This window comes from Miscanthus floridulus, chromosome 1, assembly GCF_019320115.1.
Source record: "Miscanthus floridulus cultivar M001 chromosome 1, ASM1932011v1, whole genome shotgun sequence".
Classification (NCBI taxonomy): Eukaryota; Viridiplantae; Streptophyta; class Magnoliopsida; order Poales; family Poaceae; genus Miscanthus; species Miscanthus floridulus.
In genome coordinates this window covers 76,498,467-76,508,480 of record NC_089580.1, presented here as the reverse complement: position 1 = coordinate 76,508,480, position 10,014 = coordinate 76,498,467, and the positions used below count along the sequence as shown (strand labels likewise).

Below are 10,014 nucleotides of genomic sequence, written 5' to 3'. Positions count from 1 at the left end.
CGCAGACAAAACACCTGGCTCAAAATAGCGCTGGACACAAGTAGCAGAGGTTAAGGAAAAGAAAATGACAATAAGTGCATAACGAACATTTTGCCACGACTGTATCTCCTGTAAGATCCTCATTAGCTTATTTTTCTGGCTTCTCCTTAAGCCACGTCATCCCCTTTCTTTAGTCGTCGTTCCTTCATGCGCACCAACGATTCTTCTACTGCAACAAATGCACGAATGGAAGACCAACGATTCTTCTACCACAACAAATGCACGAACGGAAGAAACCAAAGGTCGTTGCTGCAATCTGAAGACAATAACTACGCTCCGCCTCCGCCATGCCCCTGCGCCGCTTGGCGGCACCGCGTTCATCGGGCTTCTCCCAGATCAGCCGTCGCGACGTCCCCAGCGAGATAGCGGGCTCTCCCTCGGCCATCCCGAAGCTCATACCTAGGATCACCTGGCTACAGAAGGAGAAGATGGACCTTCTGGGCTCAACAGCATCTCCGCCAGGCTCTGCTCCGCTCGGCCGCGCTGCATCGCCCCGACCGTTCGCCCACGACGGCTCGCTTGCTGCGTCCGCCCCCCTCGCCGGCGGTACAGCCCCCGTCCCCAGCCCCGGCGGTCGTTCGCCTGAGGCCTGATCTCGACGCAGGAAGCTTGATCTGTGCCGGGGCCGCGCGTGGGACGCCGAGATGTGCGACGCACCACAACCACCGCCGCCACCGTTTGCTAGCTTCGTGCCTCCATGCATAATCACGATGTGTTGAGCAGCTGCCGCCGCCAGCCACTCGACGATGGTGGCATCTCGAAAGGGAAGAAAAATGGAGGAAGGAGATCTGAGCGGAAGGGAACGGCCATTTCGTGCTGGATACGAGTGGGAAGACGAATGAGTGGATGAGAGCCATCCGCGCGTCCGCGCTTGACGGCTTGAGATAATGCTGCGCAGCTTCTCTTCTTTTTTTTTTTTTTTTTTTTGACAGGGCAGCAGGCAGTTTTCAAGGCGCAAGGATTCGCTTGGGTATGGATGTATTTTTTTTTTTCAGGGAACGAATAATATTTTTTTCTTACAATAAATTAGCCAGCAGTACTTTCAGTCATGCTTATCAGCCAAACAAATAGGGGATAAGTCATGACTAAAAGTACTGTTAGCTGATTTGTTGTAAGAGAAAAATATTATTCGTGGACTGAAAAAAATACGGATTATAAGCCAAACGAACATGATAGTCATGCAGTTGTTTCCTTGAGATGGGTCCCATAACTGAGATCCTATGTCTGTCATCTTCTATCTATATGTGTGTACTTTGATAAAATGTAAACCACAATTACGGTCTTTTAGAGACCGACGCAGCAGAATCCTATGTCTGTCATCTTCTATCTATATGTGTGTACTTTTGATAAAATTTAAACCACAATTACGGTCTTTTAGAGACCGACGCAGCAGAAAATGTTTAGTTAGACGCTTTTCTCTTTTGCCATATATTAGACACGTGTATTTTCTTTATGAAGATATGCATTTGATTGACAAACGTTTTGTTAGATTTTACTAAACACGGATCATTGCTTTCCATTAATATTCTGAGATAAAACCATGAAGAAACAAAGCAATATTTCTCCCTTCGTCGAACATATACGGTACTAAAAAATCCCGGCAGCAACGTGGGGGTATCATCTAGTTCCATAATAATGTGATGGTTCAATTGCATCTCATGCGTTCTACCATGTGGACCACAATCCACGAGCGAATTTCATTGTCCATTCTACTTTCTACTCTAATACTCTCGTATACGCAATGTATACTACTACCTGGACGTCAGCATTTACATAAAGAACCCAAAAAAAAAATCTGTCAATGCCACATAGACAGGCTCATCTCGATCTACCATCTCTGTTTAGAGTCTCCCAACTAATCTCCTGGCCACACTCGTTACAGGTTGTCGTGCACCCTGCTTTCGTGCCATGACTTCTTAGAGTCAGCAAGTGGGTTAAGTTGTTGCACTTCTTTTGATTATTTGAGTTAACCTTACGTTGCTGCAGTTGCCGGCTTCTTGAAGCAGGCTTAAGTGGCCGCACAAGATTAGGATATGTTGGAACTGCGCTCATGTTTGATTTTCTCTCGGGATCCGGTGCAGCTTTCCTCAATGACTCCCACTCTGACAAAGCCATATCTTGCTCCTCCTTTGTAAGCTTTTCTTCTTCATTTTCTTGCAAGAGAGCTTCATGTTCATGGTAACCTGAAATCCACCTGTAAATTACAAACAGATGTTAACCAACAAGCAGCTACTTAGTACAGTTGTGACATATACGCTGCCAAGCAATAAAGTAAGGAAATAAACAGGTGTGACATGTCTGATTAGATAAAGGGGGCAGGCCCAGTGCCGGAGGCTCCCACATGAGTGGGGTCTTAGATATAAATTAAAATCCTTATAGGATTAGCAAGTAAGGCCCTGTTTGGACCTTGGATGCATAGTATTTTTTGGAGTACTTCGGTTTTGGAGCATGTGTTTGGATGCAACAAACTTTATGGTTTTAAAAACCATAGTATTGCGAGTTTCAAAAACTCCACTCTAGACCTCTTTTTTCTAAACTGCACATCTACAGGTTCTAAAACTACAGTTTCAAAACTCCACTCTAGACCTCTTTTTTCTAAACTGCACATCTACAGGTTCTAAAACTACAGTTTCTTAGTACCATGTTTTTAAGTACAACAGCATCCAAACAGGGTCAAGTATTCATAAGTAATAGGATGAGAATTACCGAGTTTGCTCACTGAGTAGGCTCAGCATGAGACTGTCGACAGGTACAGGCTCAGAGGTTTTAATAGTGTCAGAAGTGGATGGCTTCTCAATTATGGTAGAACCATTCTCATTCTGTTCCATTAATTCCTCTTCACCAAATTCAAAAAGATGCAGCATCTCTTCTTTGGAGATGGTTCTTGAAACTTGCTGTTTATCCACCACCCTTGCTGCAAGGCCTTCTTTTGTCACCTATTAATACTCAATGAATTGATTTCAAACAAGGATGGAGCTTTATCTACCAGGTACAAGAGAATAACTTGGATAACTAAAACTGAGAACTCAAAACCAGAAGAAGAAAAATGCAAAATTACCTGGCGCTTATATATTTTCTCTTCCATTGTTCGATGTGCCATTAGGCGGTAGGCATATACAGGTTTGGTCTGGCCATACCTGGAAAGAACATCCCCCCACACACACAAAAATAAATAAATAGCAATATTCAAGTGCTATTAATGAGCAGCTCAGGTGACAAGCTCTTGCCTCCAAACCCGATAAATGGCTTGCAGATCATGTGTTGGATTCCATGATCCATCCAGAAGAACCACGCGATTTGCAGCATGAAGGTTGATACCCAGGGATCCAGCACGAGTTGATATCAACGTGCATTTCACTCTTGTGTTTTCAAGGTCATTAAACATCTCCACAAGATTTTGACGTTCAGAAGATGGAGTGCTCCCATCAAGCCTGTTCAGCATGATACGGATATATAATAATTTGCAAAATCAGTCATAATGATATAAACAATTCTGGTAAAAATACTATGCCAAGAAAAACAATAGCCACTGCAGAAATAGATGCAGCAATGGTACTATATTGCCATCCAAGCCTTTTTGTTTTGCAAAATGATCATGATTCATAAGATTATATTGTCAAGCTAGCACTATTGGAGTCTTCCTGGTAGGGCTAGGGTTCCTACCGGAGTTGCTGCGGAGATTGTAGGGATGGAAGAGAGGGGGATGAGGGCCAGGGAAGCGGCGGTGGCGGCGAGTTGGCGCCGTGATGTCTCACGGCGCAGAGAGAGAGAGGGGCGGCTAGGGCTCCTAGGGGAAGCCGACAACTAATTGTTGCTTCTGCTTAATTCCTTTCAATAATATTTACAAGATATATATATATATACTCCCTATGGAATCCTATTTTAGGAATAAATAACCTATATGAGGAGAATAGCAAATATATAGCTAATAAAGATAATTGGGCTATTAGCCCATCTAACCCATGCGCCACCTAAGCCTCCTGGGCGCCGGCGCCTAGTGTACTGGATGCCCGTCATAACATCTCTCCCCGCCTGGAGAAACAGCTCGTCCTCAAGCTGGAAATCCGAGTAGAGGTCTTGAAATGCTTAGAGCGGCTCCCAAGTAGCGTCATCATCAGGCATGCCGTGCCACTTGATGAGAACATGCCAATTGCCCCGTCGAAGTTGGGCACGGAAGGCACGCTCGGGAGCTGGAAGAAGGCGACCATCAAGTGTAGGCGGTAGAGAAGCATGCGCCGTCGGAGGATCTCCCTTGTGCGGCTTGAGGAAGCCCACGTGGAAGACATCATGCAAACGTGCACCCTCCGGTAGCTGAAGCCGATAGGCGACGGTGCCGATACGCTCCAACACCTGGAACGGTCCGACGTAGCGAGGGCCAAGCTTGCCCTTGGCCCGGGGCTTGGGTGACTGTGCAGTACGGTGGAGCAAGCGCAGCCACACCCAATCCCCCACAGCATACTCCAAGTCACGGTGGGAGGCGTCGTAGTACTTCTTGGACAGCTGCTGGGCTTGAAGCAGGCGCTCGCGGACTTCAGTGAGGAACTCGTCACGATCACGCAGCAAGGCGTCCACCTTGTCCGTTCGAGCCGTCCCGGCCGTGTAGGGCAGCAGGGGCGGGGGCGGGTGGCCATAGACCACCTCAAACGGGGTGGTACGGAGGGCGGAGTGGAAGGACGTGTTGTAGCAATACTCCGCCCATGGTAGCCAATCCACCCAAGCATGAGGGCGATCCCCAGCGACGCAGCGCAGATACATGGCGGTCACCTTGTTAACGACCTCGGACTGACCATCCGTCTGTGAGTGGAAGGCCGTGCTCATGCGCAAGGTGACACCGGCCATCTTGAAGAGGTCGCACCACACATGGCCCGTGAAGACCGGATCACGAGCAATGGATGCAGCGGTGTAGGGGTGGCCGAGGGCGATGAAGTGCGCATACATGGAGAAGCGGTCAACCACCGTTAAGGTGACAGACTTGCCATTGACCTTAAGCAAGCCTTCGATGAAGTCCATCGAGATGTCGGCCCAGACCTGCGATGGCACCTCGAGGGGCTAGAGCAAACCCGCCGGCCGCAGGGCTTGAGTCTTGTTCCGCTGAGACGTGTTGCAGGTGCGTACAAAGTCCTAGACGAGGGTACGGTCGCCGGGAATGAAGAAGTCTCCGCGAAGCCACTGCCGTGTCTTCGAAATGCCCTCGTGGCCGACGGTGTGAGCCAAGGCGAGGGCCTGGTGGCGCAAGTCGCCGCGCATCGAAATGTAGATGTGTGACCCGTGAAGAAGACCTTCAGCCTTGCGCCAGGGCTCCCCCAGCGCGCCTTCCTGCAGCTGGTGCAGGAGACGCTGAGCGTCCTCAACGGTCGACATGGCAGCGCGGATGTCGTCGAGGAAGCTAAACGAAGGCCCCGAGATGGCGTGCGCCTCGACGTCGGGTACGGCGGTGTCGGAGTCATGGCGAGACAGGGCGTCGGCCGCCGTGTTCAACCGCCCCAGGCGACGAAGCCGAAGAGCTTGCTGATCTACTGATCTTGTGATACAATGGAGAGGCATTGGTCGAGCAAGAACTTCAAGGCGAAGTGGTCGGTGCGAACGAGGAAATTGCGACCCCATAGATATGGGTGCCAATGACGTACAGCCTACACAAGACCAATCAATTCACGCTCATAGGCTGCCAACTTAAGGTGTCGCGCGGCGAAGGGGCGGTTGAAAAAGGCGAGCGGCCCATCCTCTTGGTGGAGGACAGCCCCAAAGCCGGCGCCAGAAGCGTCACAGTCGACGACGAACGGCTTGTCGAAGACGGGCATCTGGAGGACAAGCCCCGTCGACAAGGCGCGCTTGAGCGCCTCGAAAGCCACCGTGGCCTCCTCCGTCCAGGAGAAGGCGTCCTTGCACAGTAGCCGGGTGAGCGGCGCTGCAATCGTGGCGACGTGGCAGATGAACTTGCGGTAGTAGCCTGCAAGACCGAGGAACTCGCGCAAGCTGCGAGTCGAGCGCGGAGTGGGCCACGACGCGACGGCGTCCACCTTGTCGCCATCCATGGTGACGCCGTTGGTGGAGATGACGTGGCCAAGGTAAGCGACCGAAGGCGCCCCGAAGGAGCACTTCGACCGCTTGAGGTGGAGGGTGCGCCCGGAGAGCGTCGAGGACGAGGTGGACGTGCTATAGATGTTCGGCCCACGACGAGCTATAGATCATATGTCGTCGAAAAACACAAGGACGAACCTGCGCAGGAACGAGCGAAGGACGTCGTTCATCAGGGCCTGGAAGGTGGCCAGCGCGTTCGTGAGGCCAAACGGCATCACCAGGAACTCCAAGTAGCCGTGATGCGTGCGGACTGTCGTCTTCTCGTTGTCAGCCGGGTGCATGCGCACCTAGTGATAGCCCGAGCAGAGGTTGGGCTTGGTGAAGAAGCAGGCGCCATGAAGCTCGTCGAGAAGCTCATCAACCACCAGCATCGAGAACTTGTCCTTGGACATCTTCTCGTTGAGCGTGCGGTAGTCGATGCAGAAGCACCAGGTATTATCGGCCTTCCGCACCAGGAGCAGAGAACACCGATGTGCTCGGTCGAACGACGCCTCGGGTGAGCATGGCGTCGCACTGGCGCTCCAACTCATCCTTCTGGAGCTGTGGGTAGTAGTACGGGCAGACGGCGATGGGTGCGGTCTCGGGCAACAGGTGGATGCGGTGGTCGTAGGGGCGCGCTGGAGGAAGACCGCGCGGTTCCGCGAACACGTCGTCGAACTGGTGGAGGTGGTCCAGCAAGGACTGGTTAGGCGCCACAGCCACCGCACAGGCAGCCGGCTCCCGGAGGTCGTCGCGGGGGGAGCCGATGCCCTTCCACAGGATACGCCGAGAGCCCCGCGTGAATGCCATGCACAGGTCCTCAAAGTCCCAAAGGATGGGACCAAGCGTGCGAAGGAAGTCGACGCCGAGGATAACGTCGAAGCCACCGAGGTCAATGCCGAAGCAGCTGATGGAGAACTCCTCGGTGTCAATGGCCAGCGCCACGTCACGGGCGACCCCCTCACAGGGAACGCGGTCCCCGTTAGCCACCAAGATCCGCATGGTGGGGTGTGGCGATGTGGTGAGGCGAAGCTGGTGCATGACTCGAGTGTTGAGGAAGTTATGCGTGGAGCTAGAGTCGAGGAGCGCCAGGAGACGATGCCCGTGGATGTAGACATGTGATGCATCGTGTTCTCCGTCCGGATGCCTGCAATGGCGTGGAGGGAGACGACCGGGGCAGCGGCGGCGGCAACAGCCACCGCAGGAGCGTCCTCCTGGAACGCAGCGATGGCGGCCACCTCCGCAAGAACGTCATCGTCGAGGAAGTCGGCCGACTCCAAGTAGAACAGCTGCTGGCACTAGTGACCGCGGACGTAGGGCTCGTCACAATTGTAACAAAGCCCGAGGCGACGGCGTTCCAGCTGTTCGGCCGGTGTGAGACAGCGGAAGGGGCATCCTGGTGCCAGCTGGGCGGGCTGCTGCTGCGGGGCGGGTAAGGCTGGTGGGCGCCTGATGCTAGGGAGCCCGCGGCCTGGTGGGGTGGCGCCGGCAGGCCTGGGAGTTGTGGTGGTCACGCCCCGCGCTATGCTAGGGTCGACGTCATGGCCGCGGCGCGGCGCTCGAAGGCCCGCGCGAGGTGCATCGCCGTCTGGAGGTCCTGAGGCTCGCGCAGCTACACGTCGACCTTGATGTGCTATGGAAGGCCGCCCACAACCAACTCTGCCTTCTGGGAGGACGACAAGTTACAGGCATGGCACAGCACTGCATTGAAGCGGTCGGCATACTCCTAGACCGTCGACAGGAAGGGGAGCCAGGCAAAGTTTGGACAGGCGGGTGCCACGAATCGCCGGCCCCGAAGCGGAGGTTGCAGAGCTCCTTGAAGCGATCCCAGGTCGGCATGCCCTCGTCTTGCTCCAGGGCATAGTACCAAGTCTGGGCTGCGCCGACCAGATGGTACGAGGCGAGCCAAACACGATCCACGGCGAGGGTACGTTGGCCCCTCAAAAACTGCTCACAGTGATTGAGCCAGTTCAAGGGACCCTCGGCACCATCGTATGTGGTGAACTCAAGCTTGTAGTAGCACGGGGGTGCCACGCCCTACCCTGCGCCGGGGGCGGGCGCCTCCAACATGTAGGTAGGGTTGACGCTAGAGGGAAACTGAGCATCCATGCCCAGCCCGTCGACGAAGCCGGCAGACTGCTGGTACTAGTGGCTCGGACCCTCCGGAGCGACGCCAGTGGTAGCCGCCGAGGCCACCGTCGTGGCGGTGAACGGGGCGCCCGCCATGGTGAACACCAGTGCTGTTGTCGACGTCATGACGTAGGACGGAATCGGCGACGGGGTGGCCGGCATGAGGAGTTGATGGATGGGGACCCCCCTTGGCGGCGCGCCAGGCGACCACAAGGTCATCGTGCCGTGGCCCGGCATCCCGTAGGGGAACACCGGGGAAAGAGAGGTCGCGGGCGATGGGGGCGGTGGTGGTGGTGCACTTCTGGCCTCCATGTTGGCGAGGCGAGAGATGTCAGTGACGATGCGCACCAAGTCCGCGAAGGCCTTAGCTATGGGGTCCGGCGCGGACGTCGAGGACGCAACCGGTGGTGGAGAGGTGAACAGCGACGCAGAGGTGGTGGGGGCGGTGCAGGGGGCGGCGCAGTGGTGACAGGGAGAGGCGCAGTGGTGGACGGAGGACCTAACATCGTCGATACTAGATTGGTAGGGCTAGGGTTCCTACTGGAGTTGCTGCGGAGATTGTAGGGATGGAAGAGAGGGGGACGAGGGCCAGGGAAGCAGCGGCGGCGAGTTGGCGCCGTGATGTCTCACGGCGCAAAGAGAGAGGGGCGGCTTGGGCTCCTAGGGGAAGCCGGCAACTAAATTGTTGCTTCTGCTTAATTCCTTTCAATAATGTTTACAAGATATATATATATCCTCCCTATGGAATCCTATTTTAGGAATAAATAATCTAGCCGAGGAAAATAGCAAATATATAGCTAATAAAGATAATTGGGCTATTAGCCCATCTAATCCATGCGCTACCTAGCCTCTTGGGCGCCGGCGCCTGGTGTACTGGACGCCCGTCATAACACTTCCAAACAGAGACATGACAATTTGCCTTAGTAAAAAAAAGAACATGATGAAGTCTAAAATCATAAAAGGTTACTTACTACCTGACTAGCACACCTGAATATCCAAGAAGAGTTGAGATAGAAAGATTGGTGTCTTTTGTTGTGGAGTATGATGTGATATTGGCATATTGCGATTGCAGGATTTCCTAGTTCCTACTTGAAGCACCCTTTGCAGCCATTCATATTTTTTCCATTATTCATGATGGTAGATCAATAATTCCAAACACTCCAGAGCAAAACATAGCAGATGGCACTAAAGTGATAACAGCATCCAGGAACTACCAAAATGCAGATGTTCTCAGGTTTCACAGTGGCTTCATTCCCAAATGAATTGGGAAAGAATACCACTTTACAGGCTCACAGCCCAGCCTAGTTTTTCAGTTTACATGAATAGACATCATACTATGGGAAGGCCGTGGAAACACATGCATACAAAGCAATAGGTCCAGGATCTTGTTGAGGCAGTAGGTTATGGACAGTTTATCTCATGAGCATGTAGATACGAAGTATAAGAAACCAAAAGAAAACAGATACTTGTGGAACTACCACACCAGTAGCTGCAAAGTTTTTGTGAACAAAGGGAAACTTTTAAGTGTGGAAGCATACCTGTACCAATCCTTCCCTCGCTTCCAATGTTTGCCTTCTTTTCCATTGATTTGCAATTTTGCCAGATAAAACTCCACTAAATCCAGAGTGGTCAAACTCTGGCTAAACACTAATACTTTGTCACCTAATTCAGAACTTTTTGACATGATGTCAAGGAGCAAGGTCATTTTGCCACTGTAATCTGCTTCCATATAAGTATTCTCATCTAAAAGTTCCTCCCACCAATTACTTTCCTACAATAATAAATATG

At 52.5% G+C, this 10,014-nt stretch overlaps 1 protein-coding gene across 1 annotated transcript; it reads right to left on the bottom strand.

The window, feature by feature from the left end:
• Positions 1-1,584: 1,584 nt before the first annotated feature.
• LOC136487490 (protein CHROMATIN REMODELING 20-like) lies at positions 1,585-9,993 on the bottom strand. Its single transcript, XM_066484616.1, has 5 exons — positions 9,765-9,993; positions 3,267-3,470; positions 3,098-3,176; positions 2,746-2,975; positions 1,585-2,233 (listed from the first exon to the last, which is right to left on the bottom strand). Exons 1-5 carry the CDS (start codon positions 9,953-9,955, stop codon positions 1,858-1,860), a joined length of 1,080 nt encoding a protein of 359 aa, XP_066340713.1. The 5' UTR covers positions 9,956-9,993; the 3' UTR covers positions 1,585-1,857.
• Positions 9,994-10,014: the final 21 nt, after the last annotated feature.